Here is a 20,564-nt window from a genome sequence, read left to right as displayed (position 1 = left end):
GTTCACTGACTACAGTTCAGCTGGAAGAGAAAATCTCTTCCAAGGTATCTTAGACATTTCGGTTTGATGAGCGTTGGCAAATGTTGACATTTGAATGGCAACTACAGTATAGTTGTGGGGTTTTTTAAACTGCAGTGTGTGTAAAATGCTGAACAGGCATCAAGAAAGAAACTACTTGGGTGGGAAGAGGAGAAGGAGGCTAAGGAAGGAGAGCAGCTTGTCTGAACTATAGAGAAAACAGAAGATACAAACAGATGGGGAACTCTAATGATCCCATATTTATTCCATTGGTCAAAAGAAAAGTATGCCTCTTACAAAAACATTGAAAATACCTTATTTATCCTCACTGTCACACCTTTCTCTCCCTTCTAGCTGGAATTCCATCTCCGATTTATTTTGGAGCTTTGATAGACACAACATGTTTGAAATGGGGATCTCTGAGTTGTGGTGGTAAAGGAGCGTGTAGGATGTATGACATTGTCACATATAGGTACATTTTCTTTTGTAAGCCTACCTATATCTATTCCTCTGTACTTAGCTCCTCCTTATAGCATCAGTGCTCTTGATCAAACCACAAGCATTGGATTATAGATTTGGCCATGCACATATTCATCAGTATCAACCTATTTCCCTGTTAAGGTTACCTTCGCTGAGAACTCTGTTTCTTAAGAGCTTCTTACCCAAAGTTTATCATTATTGCATTATGCCTGTGTATCACCTGTTTCATCATCAAACTTCCTAAAATGCTTTATTATGGTAAACACATTATTATTCTATTTAATTAATTAGTATTACCACAGTGCCAGTGGGCCCTAGCGATGGACCAGGACCCCACTCTGTTAGGCACTGTACGAAAACAGAACAAAAAGACAGGCCTTGCCCCTCAGGGCTTCCATTTCTTAAGTGCAGCTGCTGCTGTTGGCAAAGTGGCAGCTGTTTTAACAGCTGACAACAACATTATATAACAGCTTTGAATAGGAAGTGAAGGAGAAAGTCTATAAATGGAATCACAGATGTAGATCAGGTAGGGAGAATGTAGTTATCCAAGTTGGAATTTTTTCTACGATACCATGGCGATAGCCCTTTGTAGTTCTACAAGAAATGCCTTAAAAGCACATGTATTCAGCTCCTCATATGTGTCTCATTGAAAAAAAAAAGGCCCCTTCAAGAGACCACTATTCAATAGACCTTTGTTAGGATATGGGTTCAGTATAGGCTTGGAAGTAAGAAAGCTGCCTCCTAAATAACCTAAGCGTTACCTCATCTGTGTACTGATCCAGGGTATGTTGTGATCCAAAAGAATCACAGCCCAAGCCATTGGTGTACTTACAGAGCAGCCAGGCTTTACCCTGATGAGAACAAAAAACTATATTTCAATGCTGCAAGCAGACATTTTTAATTAATTGCACCTTTTATTCCAGATGGCTCTATCTGGGACTGCAAGCGATATTACGTGGAGTGTCCTACATCCCATGTGTGTTAATCCTCCTTCATTTAAAGAAACAACTTAAATCGTCTCAAGAGAAGACCTTAAAGAGTGTGCCAATGGCAATGGAGGACATAGAAGAGCAAAATGACTGAAGAGAGAAGCATCCCAAAAGCTCAGATTTTTGCAGGGCACATCATGAAATATAACGTAAACCTGAACACATCTTCACTAAGGATTGGTGACTGCAACTAGTGAACTCACTTGCACCGAGACAAATATAATTACACATAGCCAGTTCTCAGGTCCTTTATTAAAAATTTCAAACAGAAGACAGTAGACAGGAAAAAGGGGTGCAAATGGCATACAAGAATAGAAACTCTCAATATTATACTAACATAGGAAATGTCAGAGGCTAGTGATCCGAGGATAGTTCTGTGAACCTAATACAGCTGAGTTGAAATCATGGCTCCATTGAAGTCAGTGGGACTTTTTCCATGGAGTTCAGTAGGGCCAGGATTACATCCTTGAATTCTTCATCCAGTTCTGCCACACACTTGTTTTGTGACTTTAGGCAAATCATTTAACAGCTGTGTGCCTTTGTTTCCTACAATGTAGGTAATACTTATTTACCCTGTTGGGAGGTGTTACTGCTGTGGTCAAGCTCCCTTTGCTAGACTCTCACAGCTTGCTGTTTCTGGACGCCAGCACTGGACCTGTGTACTTCTGGCTTGTTAAGTGCAGGCAGAATCCAAGCTACATCTCTAGGCAAACCCTGAGAGCATAGATCCTGCATTCAGCAATCCTTTCCGAGAGCTGGGGCTTTGCAGCCAACTGCTTAGTTCTTGAGACTAGTGCCAGCTCCCCTGAATAGCTTAATCATACCAATTCCAGACCTCCAACCTTGCAGGTAATATACAATTTATCCCTTCAAGGACACAGTGCAAATATACACAGATGATGCAGAAGGATTTCTAACACAATAACTTTTTTCTTTAGACAGTACAAAAGATATATAGATTTAGGACAATAAAACACACTTGCACAGGACTCCCTATGGGTATGTCTACACTACCCCGCTAGTTCGAACTAGCAGGGTAATGTAGGCATACCGCAATTGCAAATGAAGCCCGGGATTTGAATTTCCCGGGCTTCATTTGCATAAGCGGGGCGCTGCCATTTTTAAATCCCTGCTCGTTCGAACCCTGTGCCGCGCGGCTACACGCGGCACGAACTAGGTAGTTCGAACTAGGCTTCCTAGTTTGAACTACCGTTACTCCTCATTCCACGAGGAGTAACGGTAGTTCGAACTAGGAAGCCTAGTTCGAACTACCTAGTTCGTGCCGCGTGTAGCCATGCTGCACAGGGTTCAAATGAGCGGGGATTTAAAAATGGCGGCTCCCCGCTTATGCAAATGAAGCCCGGGAAATTCAAATCCCGGGCTTCATTTGCAAGTGCGGTATGCCTACATTACCCTCCTAGTTCGAACTAGCGGGGTAGTGTAGACATACCCTATGTTATTTCCTCAACACTTTTAAGATTTCTTTGGGCTGTGGGTTGGTGTCCTTTCAGAATTCCAGGTTCACTCTGCTAGCCATACTCTTCCAGTTCATGGCTTCTCCTTCAAATCATGGAGTCTCTCTGACTTTGCAATCCTTTTTCTTCAGCTTTGGTTGGTCACACAGTCAACAGGTCCCCCTTCCCTCTTAAAAGTCCCTCTGTTTCTCCCTGTCTCTCATAGAGTCCCTCTGTATTTTTTAAAAGTTGAATCTACACCTCAGTCACTTTGTTCTCCCTCTATGGAAATTCTGCTGCTCAGCTCCCTGGTCCCTGCAGGCAAGTCATGTCCGACTGGATCTCCCAGACTTCAGCCATAACATTGTTTTGAAGTGCTCTCATCTGAATGGGAACTAATCCTGTTAATAAATCTCCATTGTTCCTAGTTTGGAAGGGATGTAACACCAACCTTGATAGCATATAGCGGACTCTGCATCCACTGAAGTATTCAATGGTACAGCTCGTGCTGCTTCATCCCCTTAGCCCATCAACCAGGATTGGGTTGTTGTGCAAGCATCAGCCACCTACATCTGTTTGAAGTGACATAAAGGTCCACCTGTTTATCATCTTCTTTCATGCAATCCACTTGAGACTTGCTCAGCTTTCCCCCAGGGTCTCTTTCCTACCTCCCTTTTCTCCTGTGCTATCTCCACCAGATCCCATTGCTTCCTCACTTCACCTTCATCCTGCTTAACAGGAGCAGGTGTGGGGGAGGGAGGCTGCTCCAGCCCAGTGGGGCTGAAGCAGCAACCCCACCCTCCACAGCTGGGCTGGAGTGCCCCCGCCTGCAGCACGCTGCTCCCACTGAGTCTGCCACAGACAGGGGGCTGCTCTGCTGGCTGGGCCCACTGCAGATGGGGGCTGCTCTAGCTCCTCCCATTAACTGTAACCGGTAAACCAGTTAACCATTCACATGCCTCAGTTTAGTTGCCGAGTGCCAGAAATCCTGTTAGCCAGTGGCTGCCAGATTTAAGGCAGGTAAATTTCTGGTATAGACCGGAAACATACTCCCTCCAATAGCAATCATCCTTTGTGGAAAAGCATACTGGCCAGTCTCACTTTCCACTCTAACCAGTAGGTACATCCCTTTGGTAATTTACTACAAAAAGAAGAAAACTGCTTGTGCCAGAATAGTCATCATGTGCCAAATACTATGGTGTGTTGGTCGAGGGTTTTCCCCTAGTTAGACTAAGTACTTGCTCACTCTCTTCCCACCTTCTTGCCAAAGACCTCGTGGACCATCAACAGGAGATATTAGTGTTGCCTTTACATAATGCCAGGTTTCAAAACATAGATGGGGTTTGAATAAGAGTTTTCCTTCTAGGTAGACTGCCCACTTAGGAGAACGGGCCCTACTTTCCCTGAGCTTTCTGTTTTTTTTAAAGGCACCAGATACTCATTCTTCATAGCCTCACTTTTAGTAAGAACACCTCCACAATATGAAGTTGTCTGTCATAGACACTAGCCTTTTTAGGCATTTTTATAGATGTTAGGAGATCCTCTGTGTGGGGGGAGAAACCCACACTGGCTAGAACTGCCCTTTTGGAAGGCGCATTCATTAACATAGGAATTTCATAAAAATCAACCAAAATTCATAAATCGTACATAGATCACTCCAAATCATTACATGAGAATTAGTTAAAGGTGTTTGTATGCAGTCTTGATGGTGAAAAGTTCTCAGCATTTGTTTGTGATGTGGCAAAAGGATACACCTAAAAAGGAAATAAAAAATGACACTTGTGAGGCTTGGGCTACCCTATAATGGCATAGCTATGACAGTCAGAGGTAAGTGAACAACCAGATCACTGACCAGCACAGCTAATTCTAATAAAAAACCCACCATTGATATAGCTATGGTGACAGAAGTGCACTTTTGTTGGCATAAGAGAACATCATTTGGGAAGGTGATATTTGTACACCTGCAGGAAAACTTCTGTTAGGGTACATGGTGTCTACATTGGAAGACTATGCCAGCATAAATATGCCAACATAGGCACTGTAGTGTAGAGAGAACCTGAATTATACATAAGGAAAAAACAGCTTTAATTTTCCAATTGTATTGAGCCAGCTAGCAGATTTCCCCATGGTTTTCCAGTTTGTACTTGCCATGGTAAATGATAACATTCACTACTATAGCATGCTTTGTGCCATCTGTAGTTAGATGAGGGCCTGAAACACCTGTTCCCCACTCTGCCTGTTCCCCACAGCTGTTCCCCACTCTGGCATTCCAAGTGCAGAAGATGAGGACCCACAAAGAGCTCAAAAGGGAAAAAAACACCTTTGCCTCTACAGACACTGGTCATAAAACTTCCCTCCAGAATCCCAATACACAGATTTTGGGGAATTGCTGCGACCATCAAGTGATTTTTTATCCCTAAAAAATCAGGGGTGAACACTTGAATCCACCCCCAGAGTACCCCAAGCTCTTTTGCCACAAAAGAGCTTGAAAAGAGAAAAACAAGCTGCAGTCTCTAGTAGCTGATCTCCCAGTCTGAGGCACGCAAATACACACAAACTGAGGGTATGTCCACACTACCACCCTAGTTTGAACTAGGGTGGTAATGTAGTCAACTGGAGTTGCAAATGAAGCCCGGGATTTGAATTTCCCGGGCTTCATTTGCATGTTGTCGGGCGCCGCCATTTTTAAATGTCCGCTAGTTCGGACTCCGTACCCCGCGGCTACACGTGGCACGAACTAGGTAGTTCGGACTAGACTTCCTATTGGAATGAGGAGTACAGGTAGTTCAGAATAGGAAGCCTAGTCCGAACTACCTAGTCCGTGCCGCGTGTAGCTGCGGGGCATGGAGTCCGAACTAGCGGACATTTAAAAATGGCGGCTCCCGGCAGCATGCAAATGAAGCCTGGGAAATTCAAATCCCAGGCTTCATTTGCAACTCCGGTTGACTACATTACCACCCTAGTTCGAACTACAGTGATAGTGTAGACATACCCAGACAGACCTTCCAGGACATAAGAATCAAATCATCACCTTAAAAAAAGTGATTTTTTTTGTTACAGACCAAAAGATAAACTTGATAAAGCATACTTGGTTGCTAGATGTCACAGAGCAACTAAGGAAAACAAATTAAAACACAGAGAAAAGTCTCTGGGCACAGTGCTCAATGGTAAATGGGGATGAGAGGCATAGATTCACACAAAGCAGTTCAAACCAAACCACAAAATAAAGAAAACTTACCCTGAACGTGACTAGATTCACTTTTCCCCTTACTTACTTCCAATTTTCTCTTTGTTCAGTCCACTCCCATGCCCCAAATTCCTTGGAGACATGGAAGTCCTTCCTGGGTTCAAATAATTCTGTGTCTTTCAACTCCTGCTTTTTCTCTTCCACACAAAGAAAGCAGGCAAGGGATCTATATCCAATTGAAATTTCAACACTCTATCTCTGTCCCCCCTGGCCAACACCTTTTCTAGCTATCTAAGTTTAACCGGTTAGTCACTGGGTGCTGGTCAGCACTCCTCATGTCCATTACAGCTATGGTCAAGACAGGCAAGCCCTGCTCACAGAAATTGGCAAGAATAGGGCTGATATTACAGAAACCTCATACGTAAGAGGTACTAGGCATAGGCTGTAAACACATTCCAGAGGGGTTATAACAGAATACCTCATTAAGAAACATGTTGGTACCAACCTCCCCCCACACACAAATAATATACATACCAACCTACGTTCTGGACAGGGTCTAAATTGTCTGCATGATGGATATCATGGAAACCCTGGTTCTGTGCGGTAAGGAGTGGTAACTAGTTAACAGAGGCTGGCAACCTGATACGTCAGGAGTGATATGTAACATGTTTGTACCTGTGTATAAAAGTGCACCCCAAAGGGTGGTCATTGGTTGACTGAGGGGGTAATGCTAAAATCCAGGTATTGATTGGGTGTTAGTCCATTGTCACAGTGTACATATTTATAGTGGCACAGCAGCAAATCTTTTTGCTGACAACTATTATTGTATTTCACTTGGCAATAAACCTAACTGAGTGCTTTTGATCCTTATCTGATTTGTGGTTTTGGGGGCTTTCTGAGTTTGTCATGTAAACTAATTGTGCATGGTTAACACATTAGACAGAGGAGGACACACACGCACACATGCAGCTAAAAGTTTACCATCATAGATGGAGTAGAAGACCTGTCAGGAACCCATCAGGACAACCCCGCCTGACTGATGACACCATCAGCTTTGATGGAATTTTAGTAATGTTTTTATGTCTCCCATTTAGATGATGCTGTACTTAAGGTCTGAACTAGTGCTGCAGGCAACTATCTGTCAGAAGTTGGAACTCCAGTGAGCAAGCTCTCCTGAGGTGTCTTAAAATATGAAGGGGGGAGCAAGGAAAGAAACAGAGACATAAAGACTTCTTGCATCTCCATTTAGCATCTCCTTTGGACAAAGTGATTTGTAAATTGCTTCTTTTTCCCCCTCCCATATCTAAGGCTTGTCCTGTCAGGTATATTATTACTGGAGCTTAAAATGCAGAGAACTCACACAGACAGCATGATCTCCTATTATAAATGATCCAGATATATCACTTTAATGAAAGTAAGCCAAAATATTAAAAGTGAGGGAAAGAGCTTACTTTAGTCACGTGTCTGTGTATGTGCATGTTTGGGAGAGATGAACCTGTGAAAGAGTTTGTAAGAGGCACCATCAATGTATGGGTATGTCTAGACTACAGGGTTTTGTCGACAGAAGTTTTGTCAACAGATACTGTCGACAAAGCTTCTGTCGACAAAGAGCGTCTAGACTGCAGCCAGTTCTGTCGACAAAGCAAGCCGCTTTGTCGACATAATAGTGTGGACGCAAAGAACAGTGTAGATGCAATAATGCTTTCTGTCGACAGAACTCTGTCAACAAAAGGTGTTATTCCTCGTAGAATGAGGTTTACATACATCGACAAAACTGCTGAGTTTTGTCGACGTTATGTCGACATAACTCAAAGGCAGTGTGGACGCAGGTATAGTTTTGTCGACAAAAGTCCTCTTTTGTTGACAAAACCCTGTAGTCTAGACACACCCTATATGTACTCTTTGAAAATAATATATATATTTAGAAGCACTGTCCCATAAACAGTTTCCATCTGTTCTTTTCATTGTTTAATTTCCTTTTGAAGTGCCGATGTCAGCAGATATTTTTAAGACAGTGTTTTGAAGCAACTGCCTGCTATGTATACATGTGCATAGACTTTAAGCCTGGGCTGCTGCTTCCCCAGAAAGACAAGAGTAGTGGCTACTCCTGAACCCTTTATGAACCCGTAAAAGACAAGGGCTATGTCTAGACTGCAAGCCTCTTTCGAAAGAGAGCATCTAGACTGCACGCGGAATTTCGAAAAAGCAAGCCGCTTTTTCGAAAGAAAGCACCCAGTGAGTCTGGATGCTCTCTTTCTAAAAAGCCTGTTTGCTTTCAAGAACGCCTTCTTTCGAAAGAGCACTTTCGAAAGAAGGCGTTCTTCCTCGTGGAATTAGGTTTACCACCGTCAAAAGAAAAGCCGCATTCTTTCGATTTAATTTCGAAAGAACGCGGCTGCAGTCTAGACGCAGGTGAAGTTTTTTCGAAAAAAGGCTACTTTTTTCGAAAAAACCCCTGAGTCTGGACACAGCCAAGGAGCCTCTTCCTTTGAAGAGGAGTCTCTTTCCAGCCTAGGATGGGCAGAGAAGAATGAGGAAATTTGGATGTCTAATAAATCCTGTGTGATGAGAGCATGGGGTGTTATTGTGGCTCTCAACTGTCCCCTAAATAGTACTGGGGGAAGAATGTGGCCTACAAATTGCTAGTGTGGAAGAAATGCAATTTACCCATGATTTATTATTAAGTATTATTATTGTTTTAGAGAAAAATGCTAAAACAGTGTGCCAAGTCACGTGTCAGGCACCTTTGACATGATTTAGGAATCCACCCTTTGGGCAATGCTACAACTGAAGAAGTAATTAATGGCAACACTTAATAATGAAATTGCAATGTTGTAACCTTACTTGCATTCATGTTTCTTACACAGACTGCTGCAGCTGCTGCAGTGCTGGCCCTAGACATAGGGGCTACGTCTAGACTGGCATGATATTGTGGAAATACTTTTAACGGAAAAGCTTTTCCGTTAAAAGTATTTCCGCAAAAGTGCGTCTAGATTGGTCCCGGAGTTATCGTTATAACGATGCGCTTTTGCGCAAAAGCGCATCTACATTGGCGGGACGCTTTTGCGCACAATCTTGCCAGTCTAGACGCACCCAGAGGGTGAGGGCAGCTGCTCAGGGCAATGTGTGGAAGGGGGCATATATGAATAGTCTCACATGACCTTACCTGGGGCCAGCCAGCTAAGCGGGGAAACACAGCAGCCAGCTCTGCCAGGTCAGGGAGGACAGAGGCACTCCCTCACTTGTCTAAGGTATCTGGTCTGCTCTGGTGGGAGCATAGCAGGGGTGGGTGCCCTATTATCCCCAGGACAGAGGGACCCCTGTAGAAGCCATGTGGGGAGTAGGTGAGGCAGGCTGTGCTGGAAGAGGATTGGGGTAGGTGACTGAATTTGGTGGGGTTTAAAGGAGGGTGTGTGTGTGTGTGTGTGTGTGTGTGCAGCCAGCCTGTCATCCCATCCCATCCCTTCCCTGTAGAGAGGTGACACATAGGGGGACATGAATTGCACTGGGTCACGTTATCCCCCCACCCATTTTTCTGCTAGCGTATGCCTTCCCAGCTCTTTTCCCCTCTCCTGCTGGCTGGAACCAGCCCAGGGCCAGGACAGAAGAGAGAAACAAGTAGCATGTGCACCAAACAGCTGAGACTGGTGTAGTAGGGAGGAGGGAAGGCTGCTGATATTAGGTTAGGGAGGAAGGAACATTTGCTTTCCCATAGGGGAACTGAGGGGGAGGGGTGGGCTACCAGCTGGGGAAGGGTGTAGGACACTTGAGTTGTTGGGGGGACCTTTAAATTTTGTCCCCCATCAGCAGATGAAGGACCTGTCCTCCCTACTGCCCTGGCTCAGAAGTGTCACTCACTTTTTGGGGGGCTGCTGCTGCTTCCCCTATGTGAGGCAGGTGGGTGGGTGCAGAGGAGAGGGAAATGGGGTTACAGTGGGTAGTGTGAAACTCAGACCTTTCATTCAACTCGTGATCACCTATGTACACCCTTAGGTTCTGTTTGTTTTCACAATAAGTTGTATTTAACAGGATGCTGAAATGTGACGAGGCAGGAGGCCTTGTCAAAGCTGTTGTTGGGCATAGTGTTGTTCTTGCATCAAGATTAAGAATAAGGAAATTTTCTTTGCTCCCATCTGAACCAGCAAATCTTCTTCATGCTTTGGAAGTCACTGAGGTTCCTGATGTGAAGATCTGAGAATAATGTGTGATTGTTGTGACTTGCACTTACAGTCAGGCTCTTAAACTTAGAGCCCTGGTCTACACTTAGGCTACGACTACACTTCAAGCTTTTTCCGGAAGAGGAAATGCAAATAGAGCACTCATTTGCATATGTTGTGCTTTCATTTGCATTTTCTCTTCTGATCCTTTTTGTGGAAGAATTTTTTGCACAAAAAAGCACTGTGCAGATGGCGCCTTTTTGCATAACCCCCTCCCCGTTTACGCAAGAGCCCTTCTTCCTCCAAAAATGAGACTGTTGATTTCACAGTACACACAAATCCTGAAATATTTCCAAGTTATTTGAAAAAAAAAATCCTAGAGATTTCAGATGCGTAAGTACCCTCTGGAATCACAGTTAAAGTTGTCCCCCCTCAACAAAATCTGAAATGGTGCCCCTGGAGAATCAGGAGTGGCCAGAGGGCTGCAGGAGGGTCATGGGCTCAGGCAAGATGCAGCCCCCGTCTGACAGCATGGAGCTCGCTCTGAGCTGCAGGCCAAGCACCAGGTATAAGGGGCAAGTGCATAAGAACATAAGAACGGCCGTACTGGGTCAGACCAAAGGTCCATCTAGCCCAGTATCCTGTCTGCCAACAGTGGCCAGCACCAGATGCCCTAGAGAGAGTGGACCGAAGACAATGATCAAGCGATTTGTCTCCTGCCATCTCTCTCCAGCCTCTGACAGACAGAGGCCAAGGACACCATTTTATCTCCTGGCTAATAGCCTTTTATGGACCTAACCTCCATGAAATTATCTAGCTTCTCTTTAAACTCTATTATAGTCCTAGCCTTCACAGCCTCCTCTGGCAAGGAGTTCCACAGGTTGACTACACACTGTGTGAAGAACTTTCTTTTATTAGTTTTAAACCTGCTACCCATTAATTTCATTTGGTGTCCTCTAGTTCTTCTATTTAGGGAACTAATAAATAACTTTTCTTTATCGGCCCTCTCCACACCACTCATGATTTTATAGACCTCTAGCATATCCTCCCTCAGTCTCCTCTTTTCTAAACTGAAAAGTTCCAGTCGCTTTAACCTCTCCTCATATGGGACCTGTTCCAAACCCTTAATCATTTTAGTTGCCCTTTTCTGAACCCTTTTTCAAGGCCAAAATATCTTTTTTGAGGTGAGGAGACCACATCTGTACACAGTATTCAAGATGTGGGCGTACCATAGTTTTATACAGGGGCAGTAAGATATTCTGGGTCTTATTTTCTATCCCTTTCTTAATAATTCCTAGCATCCTATTTGCCTTTTTGACCGCCGCTGCACATTGTGTGGAAGTTCTCAGAGAACTGTCCACGATAACTCCAAGATCTCTTTCCGGATTTGTCGTAGCCAAATTAGCCCCCATCATACTGTACGTATAGTTGGGGTTATTTTTCCCGATGTGCATTACTTTACACTTATCCGCATTAAATTTCATTTGCCATTTTGTTGCCCAATCACTCAGTTTGGTGAGATCTTCTTGGAGTCCCTCACAGTCTGCTTCTGTCTTGACTAGCCTAAACAGTTTTGTATCATCTGCAAACTTTACTACCTCACTGCTTACCCCTTTCTCCAGATCATTTATGAATAAGTTGAAAAGGATTGGTCCCAGGACTGACCCTTGGGGGACACCACTAGTTACCCCTCTCCAATATGAAAATTTACCATTTATTCCTACCCTTTGTTTCCTGTCTTTTAACCAGTTCTCAATCCAAGAAAGGACCTTCCCTCTTATCCCATGGCCATGTAATTTACACAAGAGCCTTTGGTGAGGGACCTTGTCAAAGGCTTTCTGAAAATCTAATTATACTATATCTTCTGGATCCCCCTTGTCCGCATGTTTGTTAACCCCTTCAAAGAACTCTAACAGATTAGCAAGACAGGATTTCCCTTTACAGAAACCATGTTGACTTTTGTCCAATAAATTATGTTCTTCTACATGCTTCACAATTTTATTCTTTACTATTGTTTCAACTAATTTGCCTGGTACTGAAGTTAGACTTACCGGTCTGTAATTGCCAGGATCGCCTCTAGAGCCCTTTTAAAATATTGCAGCAAGGGAGCTGTCAGTGCTTTTGCCGAGCTGCTCAAACTGTGGAGGAAGAACCTCCAGAAGGTGAAGAACCCCACTTTCACCCACTGTTTCATTTCACAATCTGGTGCCATTCAGACATAGCAGCCTGCCTTCTGTACCTCGTGTTTTAGGGTAAATATTTCATCTAAAATAGTCCATTCCCCATGTAGCTCTTAAAGGAAGGGTTTGGCCAAGACACTGATCATAACAATTCCCTCTTCAAGGGGCAGAGACAAAAGCAGACTCTGCACCCAGGGGAGCAAAGGACTAAGCAATTTCCTTCATGTGCCCTGTCCCTTAATCTGCTGACCCTCTCCTGGTTAATATTTCTACATACTTAAATTCAAGGGACACCAAAATACAAGTTCCCCCAAGGTGCTATTTTCCTTAAGGCCAGCTCTGAGCTTCTGACTTCTCACATGCCGCAGCAGGGATGGTCAAGCTTACTGACCTTCCGAGCTGCATATAATCTTCCAAAATTTGAGAACTTAGGCATGTCGGCTGAGACTCAGGGCTTCAGCACGCAGAAGTAGGGTTGCCAGATGTCCGGTTTTGAACCGGACTGTCCAGTATTTGAGATTTCTGTTCAGGAAACAAATTGAGAAAATATAAATGACAAAATATAAATGTCTGGTATTTTCTAAATAAGATGTAATGTAGATTGTGATGTAATGTCAAGGATGAAATGTCAAGGTATTTTTGCTGAAACCATCTGACAACCCTATGCAGAAGGCACATGTTCTGCTCCTGCTGAAGCCCCTAGTGGCAGCAGATACTTTCTTTGGGGCTGAAGCCCCAAAACTTCTCTCCTGCTGGGCAGAAACCAGAGTAAATGCATAGAGGGCATTCTTCCCCCTCAAATTTTTCTAATGGCTTGCTGGCCCTATTGGGTCACTTGGGCTGTGTCCAGACTCCATGCCTCCTTCGACGGAGGCATGTAGATTAGCCACATCGGAAGAGGGAAATGAAGCCGCGATTAAAATAATCGCGGCTTCATTTAAATTTAAATGGCTGCCCCGATCTGCCGATCAGCTGTTTGTCGGCAGATCGGGGGAGTCTGGACGCGATGCCCCGACAAAGAAGCCTTTCTTCATCGACACAGGTAAACCTGGTTTCACGAGGCTTACCTGTGTCGATGAAGAAAGGCTTCTTTGTCGGGGCATCGCGTCCAGACTCCCCCGATCTGCCGACAAACAGCTGATCGGCAGATCGGGGCAGCCATTTAAATTTAAATGAAGCCGCGATTATTTTAATCGCGGCTTCATTTCCCTCTTCCGATGTGGCTAATCTACATGCCTCCGTCGAAGGAGGCATGGAGTCTGGACACAGCCTTGGTGCCACCAGGCCCCTTTCCCACACAGAACCGTCTGGAACAGGGGTGGGCAAAAGGGACTCTGCAGGCTGGATCCGGCCCACCAAGCGGGCTGATCTGGCCTGCGAAGGCCTTGCCGCTCCTCTGCCCCCAGGCCAATTGGGTCCTGGGGGCAGGGAAGTGTGCAAAACTTCCTCCTGCCCTGAGAGGAGCACGCTGCACTTCAAAGTGCTATGTGCTCCTCGCAGGGTGGGAGGAGACGTCACAGGGTCCCCCACCCCCTAAGCCCTGATTGGCCTGGGGGCAGGAGGAGCGTGCAGTTTCCTTCACCCTCTCCGTCTCCACCCTGCAAGGAGCGCACGCAGGGCCAGATTATGATCTTTAGAAGCTCTAAGCACTGAAAAGATTATGGTGCCCCCCATATGTAATTCAAAATAAAAACAATGCTATACTGTAAAATAAAATTTTATTTTTCAAAATGTCACAAAACTTGCATGTATGCTGAAATTAAAATAGCTTCTTTCTAGATTTTTCTGATTGCAAAATTCTGGATAAGTTCATCAAAGCTGACTCAACGAAGCACGTCCGCTTCCATACACAATAGGGAAAGTGAATCAAGTCTGTCCTGACACGTTGTTGTTCTCTGAGGGTTTTTTAGTCTTTTCAGCTGAGAAAAAGAGCATTCTGCAGAGTTCTGATTTTCCCCACGATGACTACTTTGATACTTTTTTTGAAATATCAAATATCAAATTTTTTCAAAAAAAAAATCTCATTTTTTTATGGTGCCCCTTCTTTGCTGGTGCCCAAAGTACATGCTTAGTCTGCCTATTGGGTAATCCATCCCTAAGCACAGGGCATTTCAAAGTGCCGTACGCTCGCGCAGGGCTGGGTCAGGGCAAAGAAAGCTTCGCACAGCTCCCCCACCTCCAGGCCCTGATTGGCCTCGGAGCGGGGGTAGCGCACAAAGCCTCCTCCCACCCTGTGAGGAACACATAGCACTTTTAAGTCACAAAGGTGCATGAAGCTTCCTTCGCCCTGCCCCGGCCCTGCGAGGAGCACGCGGCACTTCAAAGTGCCTGGGGCCGGGGGGACCACCTGAAGCCTCCTCCCGCCCTACCCCCGCTATGGGAAGAGCACGCGGTAGGACGCAGTGGGTACCTAGTGGGAAAGGAGAGCAAAAGGGCTCCCCCGCCCCTAGACCAATCATGGTCTGTGGGTGGGGTAGCTCAGAAGCATCCTGGCCCCAACCCTTCTGGTTTAGGCCCTGCCCCTTCTGGGTGCCCCGGGGGCACTTCAACATTTTTTGAAGTGGCTTCTGGCCAAAAATTATTGCCCACCCTGTTCTGGAACCAGCAATGTGGGAGTTGGGCCAAGAGGAGCGACAGTGACAAACATCTGGTACCAGCAGGGAGAGCCTCTGCTTTTGCTGTTGCCTCTCCCCGCAGAGCTAAAGCAATAGCCCTTTTCTGCAGCTCCCAGCTGTCTGTCTCTCTACATGGAGCTAACATCTGGGAGCTACAGGGAGGCACTTGGTGGGGCATGACTCCAGCTTTTGGGGGAAACATTTGAATTGTGTCCCCCATTCTCAAAAGGCAATAGTTGTCTCTGGCAGAAGCCTCTAATCTCAACACAGCTCAGATGCCCCAAGGTCCTCTCCCCGCCCTCAGTTTGGTAGATGGAAAATGGGGGTGCATAGGAGGCGGCTCCAGGAGCTGGGTTTTCATTGTGGAAAAAGCTTCATGTGGTTCATGAGCCACAATTTGGCTGCCCGGCGGTATATGAAGAGTGAATAGGAGAGATTGTTGCTTGTTGCTTCTGGAACAATCCGTGGCCATGGACGGTGGGTATAAGAAGCAGAGAAGGCAATACCTTCCCAAACTGCCCTGCCGGCCCTGCCCACGTTCTCTCCCGCCCCCCTTCCTCCTCATTCAGCATGGCTCCCCTAGTTTCCTGTGGCTGCTTGGACTTCAGCCCTGCTGAGGCTGGGGCCATGACATCAGCCTTTCTGGAACCAAAGGGAGGCTGGCGCCCGGCACTGCCACCACTCGGGAGCTGGGGAGCCACCCACCACATGCTGCCTATCCTCTGTCTCTGCTCCCTAAGGCTGAGGAAAGCTGAGGCTATGCACCTTCCAGTGGGTAGAACGGTGGCCTGCTCTTATAGTGGGGGTGGGGTCTTAGCTCCCAGCAGGAACAAGGCCTCAGGCAGGAGGGAAGGAGCTGGGGACTGACTCTACCACCTCTGCTTCCTTGAAATTGCTGTAACCCTTGCTGCTGGTAGAAATGGATGGTAATCAGGCCCACATTTTCCCTTACATGTCCTATGACTGCCTCCAGCTGCCTGGAGCTCTGGAGCTGTGCTTGGCAACAGTCTCTGCATCTTTTGTGGGGGCTTCCCCTATATTTCACTCTGTACAGAACCAGCCTTCTGCAACAGGGAACTTTCTACACCCACAGAAGAGTGGGAAGGATCTTCCCCAAAAGTATATACAGTAGGTCATTTGAATTAGGTTTTACCTTTGGGGTGCTTATGTATCTGTTTGAAACATCTGGCAAAATTTGACTTTAATGGAGCCATAATTTCACCCCTCGTGGTTAACATTTTCAGCTCTGGTTATGTGATACCAGGTATTTCTCCCTAGTTGAAAACATAGGCCATGCCCCTCCTCACTCTCTGCACCAGCTAGCAGAGCTCTACTGGAGTGCTGTTGGAAGTGGGGAGATGGATATATGATTCATCCTGTAATAGAAAGCAGTTTTGTGTATCTTTAGGCATTGTGCTTGTCTGAAGTTCCTTCATTGTTCTTGTTACCTCAAGTCCACCCTGCTCTATGGAAATTACATTCCTCCAATGCTAGAGTTAAAATCTCTCTCAAACATTTCTCTCCAGTCAGTTTAGTGCCAAGGTAACCTGGGAAACTTGAGAAGATACAGGGCACTCAAGTCCCAGAGTTGTGTGCAGCAACAAAGCTTAGTTTGTTACCAGTTTAAAGGGAACACTGCCCAGGATTTCTGGACTGTTTAACTCACTGTATTTTGAATTTGTACTAATCAGGTAGGAAAATCCTCTAGGTTTTAATTATGTATTATGTTAGTTCATATGTTCAATTTTGTTTTTAATCTACAAAATATGCTTCTCAGTTAATCTGATTCAGAACGAGGAAGTTAGTAAAGGGACACTGTAAACAGACATTTTGAAGTCAATACCTGTCGAGTTAATCTATTCAGATATTAAAAGGTAGGTGTGAGAGAAAGAATGGTGTATAGATAATCAGATTATATCAGGATGAGTTTGAGATGGGCATTTTACTTGCAAGTGGCAAAACCATACATGCATTTATATAGGTGATATGAAATGACTGCTAATAAAACCTTTATAACGTGCCACACCTCATCTGTCTGATACTGAAAACATTTTTCTTAGTATTGTTTTCTTGGGTTAAAAATATTGAAACGTATCTCTCGAACTGTAAAGCTAAGTAACATAGATTTTCACCTGAGTAAAGTCTATAGTGAGTCTCTGGCTCATGACCTTTGGATATATTCAACCTTCCCATAATGAAGAGGCTTATTCTGCTATTTATTCTAATGTATTTCCAGTTTTTGGCTCCATTAATAATGCCATGTCATAACATGCTTTCAAACACCTCAGCTGGGATTTTCAAAAGTGCCTAAGATAGAGAGGTGGTGAACTTCTGTTGAAATTTGGTGGCGTGTGGGTGCTTAATGCTCAGCAATCCAAATGATTCTGCATCATGGTGGAAAATCCAGGCTTAGATTCCAAGTAAAATTTTCAAAAGTGTGTAGCCCCATTTAAAAAAAATACCTCAGGTTTCTAGGAGCCCAAGTCCTCTTGTCTTTCAATGTGACTTAATTTCCTGCATGCCTACATCACTTTTGAATACAGAATCTTGGCTCCTACCTCACTTAGGAGGTGTTTGAAAATTTTAGCCAAGAACTTGTTTCAATTTTCAATGCTGGCATTAAGCTCAGCACTACGAAGTTGCCTGCCAAATATACCACAGTACTTGATAATGCCCAGCTCCCTATGTCCAGTCAAACATATAAATAGCTTTTTTTTTTCTTTTTTAGTGCGCCAGGAAGCCAAGGCCCAGAACCTCAAATGTATGTAGGTGCTTAGATGGGCAAAAGTGCCTGTTCTCTGAGCTGCAGGTCATGTATCAAATAAGTATTATCTCCAAAGAAGGAAAATGACAGTGATACAGGGCAGTAATGTGTAAGTGAGTGAGGAGTTATTGAATTGTTCAAAGTTGGGCAGTGTAACAGAAAAGTCCTCATTTGGAGAACAGTGGGCCAGGGAAGGGGAAGAGATTGAGTTCAAAACCTGTGTTTGATCCCAATGTGTGTGTGTGTTTAATAGCTGGCCTGCTTAACAGTGTTACCATTTAACTGGCTCCAACCAGACTTCGAAACTAGACATTTCAGGGAGATGAATGGGGGAAGAAAAGTAGTACAGTTCATACTGTACCTTTCTGTTACTATTGTTTCGGGGCACTTTTCTGGAAGGCTGGGCAAACAGGCCACAGTGAGCAGGCAGCCACATGACTGTCCTTTGGGATGGATGAGAAACTTTACTCAATAAATTAAATGAAAATCTTGCACTTCCTCAGAAAACGTCAGAAATTGCTGCACTCCCAATAGAGCGTGAGTCGTGCTTTATTATTTTATTTGACGTAGTTTGCCATATCACATTATACCATTGTTATCAAATATCCCTTAAATAATCTGGCTAGCAGGAAATTCAACATCTTATAACAATGCTGCTGCTACCTTAGGGCTTATATTGTAAAACCCTTGCTTCCACCGATGAAGAGATATTTCTATGGATATGCCTATTAAGAACAATATTAGACCTAGATATCTTTATTTATTTGTTCTTTATTATAAGGAGTACTAAGGGCCAGTTGCTAAGGGTGGATTGTAAAACCCACGCTGAGTTCAATGGAATCAATAGCCCAAAATTTCTTTCCTTTTTTGTAATTATTTTTATTGGTTGCTATGTAACAGCTTGGCATCATAAAACCTTTCTCCACAAACTAGAGAAAATAGAAGGTTATCACACTGGAGAAAAGTCTCAGATGAATTAGACCAGTGTTTCTCAACCCTTTTTTTTTCATATGCAGGCCCCTAACATTTTTTGAATGGAGGTACAGACCCTTTTGGAAATCTATTGTTTGTATAGATAGTTGAATACTGTTTAATTGGTTTGCAGTTTAAGTCTTTTGCAACCCCCTAGAAATAGTCTGCAGACCTTCAGAAGTCCATGGAGCACAGGTTGAGAACCACTGAATTAAACTACCCTTTCTTGTCACATTTGCTAGTTAGAGATAGCTTGAGCAGTGAAACTTGGATATAAGTATTTGCTTTTCCTACATTCAGAGATATTTGGTTCTCTCTCAGTCTCGTCCATATTAATCAGTGCAGATATTTGTATTTAGAGAAGGGCTTACATCTTCTCCGTGGCTATGTCTACACTTGCAGCTTCTTGCGTAAGTACGGCCGTCCACACTGCCTGCCCACTCTTGCGCAAGTAAATTTACAGTACGGCGTGGTAGGAGAGGGCTCCTTGCGCAAGAGCTATGCTCTTTTTTAACAGGTGTAAGGCCTCTTGCACAGGAGTTCTTGCGCAAGAGGGCAGTGTGGACGCTTGGCAGGGATTTCTTGCGCAAGAAAGCCCTATGGCTAAAATGGCCATCAGAGCTTTCTTGTGCAAGAGAGCGTCCACACTGCCATGGGCACTCTTGCGCAAAAGCACAGCTCGTACATGGCAACATGGCAGATGTTCTTGCGCAAGAAGCCGCCAGTGTAGATATAGCCTGTGGGTTTTCTCTTCTTATTCAGTCAGGAAGTGATATCACGCTACTGAATTTGTGACAGCAGACATTTCCATGGCAACAAACTGTCATATCACTACTGAAGGATTGTAACTTCTCTAATGGTACGTCTACACTGCACCCTTAGTTTGAAATAAGCTACGCAATGTGAGATATGCAAATTGTGTAGCTTATTTTGAGTGTATTTCGAAATAGTTTATTTTGTAATTTGGCACTGTCTATACAGCACCAACGTTAGAAATAAATCGCTATTCCGAAATATCCCTTAATCCTCATGGAACAAGGTTTACAGGAAATCGGAATAGCATGTCCATTATTTTGAAAGATATTTTGAAATAATGGGCACTGTCAAGATGCAGAATAGCTATTTCGGGATAACGGAAGTATCCCGAAATAGCACCACAGTGTAGACATTGATGAGAAAGAACTCTTAGTTCCCTTAGGTCCTTCAACATGAAATACTGCAGAAAACTGCATTTTGTTCTCTCTCTGTGTCTCTGTGTTATCAATGTGCTAGCCATTTTCAGATTTTCCTGTTGCTATCATTTCAGCCAACTATGTTTAAAACTAATTCACAACCATAAAGAAAGCTCCCCCCTCTCCGCCTCCCCCCACCCCCAGCATATTTCAGGAGGATCTTGCCTTTGGCATATAACCAAAGTAGTCATTCAATCTCTTTTCATATATCCATCTTTTACTTTGTGTCCTGTCTTCACTATCTTCTTAAATGTTGTAATACACAAAGGCTACGTCTAGACTGGCCCCTTCTCCGGAAGAGGCATGCTAATTTCTAACTTTGGAATAGGGAAATCCGCGGGGGATTTAAATATCCCCTGCGGGATTTAAATAAACATGGCCGCCGCTTTTTTTCCAGCTTGGGGAAAAGCCGGAAAAGATCATCTAGACTGACGCGATCCTCCGGAATAAAGCCCTTTTCCGGAGGATCTTTTCCTGAAGGTAGGAATAAGAGATCCTCCGGAAAAGGGCTTTATT

At 44.4% G+C, this 20,564-nt stretch overlaps 2 protein-coding genes across 7 annotated transcripts in view; both read left to right on the top strand.

Moving 5' to 3' along the window:
- The window catches only part of LOC102458523 (solute carrier organic anion transporter family member 1A2), a 31,544-nt gene extending 29,650 nt beyond the window's left edge, over positions 1–1,894 (top strand). For all 6 annotated transcript variants that reach the window (XM_025183740.3, XM_075897987.2, XM_075897995.2 and 3 more), the window contains 2 exons: positions 373–490; positions 1,422–1,894. In XM_025183740.3, the coding sequence (XP_025039525.3) occupies positions 373–490; positions 1,422–1,581 (278 nt within the window). In that variant the 3' untranslated portion in view covers positions 1,582–1,894. The remainder of the gene's footprint in view (positions 1–372; positions 491–1,421) is intronic.
- A 14,780-nt stretch (positions 1,895–16,674) lies between these two features.
- Positions 16,675–20,564, top strand: part of LOC102458761 (solute carrier organic anion transporter family member 1A5-like) — a 56,381-nt gene continuing 52,491 nt past the window's right edge. The window contains exon 1 of the mRNA XM_014572622.4: positions 16,675–16,771. The gene's annotated coding sequence lies outside the window, so the exon portion shown is untranslated. The remainder of the gene's footprint in view (positions 16,772–20,564) is intronic.

The sequence above is a fragment of the Pelodiscus sinensis genome, chromosome 1, assembly GCF_052426305.1.
Source record: "Pelodiscus sinensis isolate ZL-2025 chromosome 1, ASM5242630v1, whole genome shotgun sequence".
Classification (NCBI taxonomy): domain Eukaryota; kingdom Metazoa; phylum Chordata; order Testudines; family Trionychidae; genus Pelodiscus; species Pelodiscus sinensis.
This window is presented reverse-complemented; position numbering and strand designations above follow the sequence as displayed.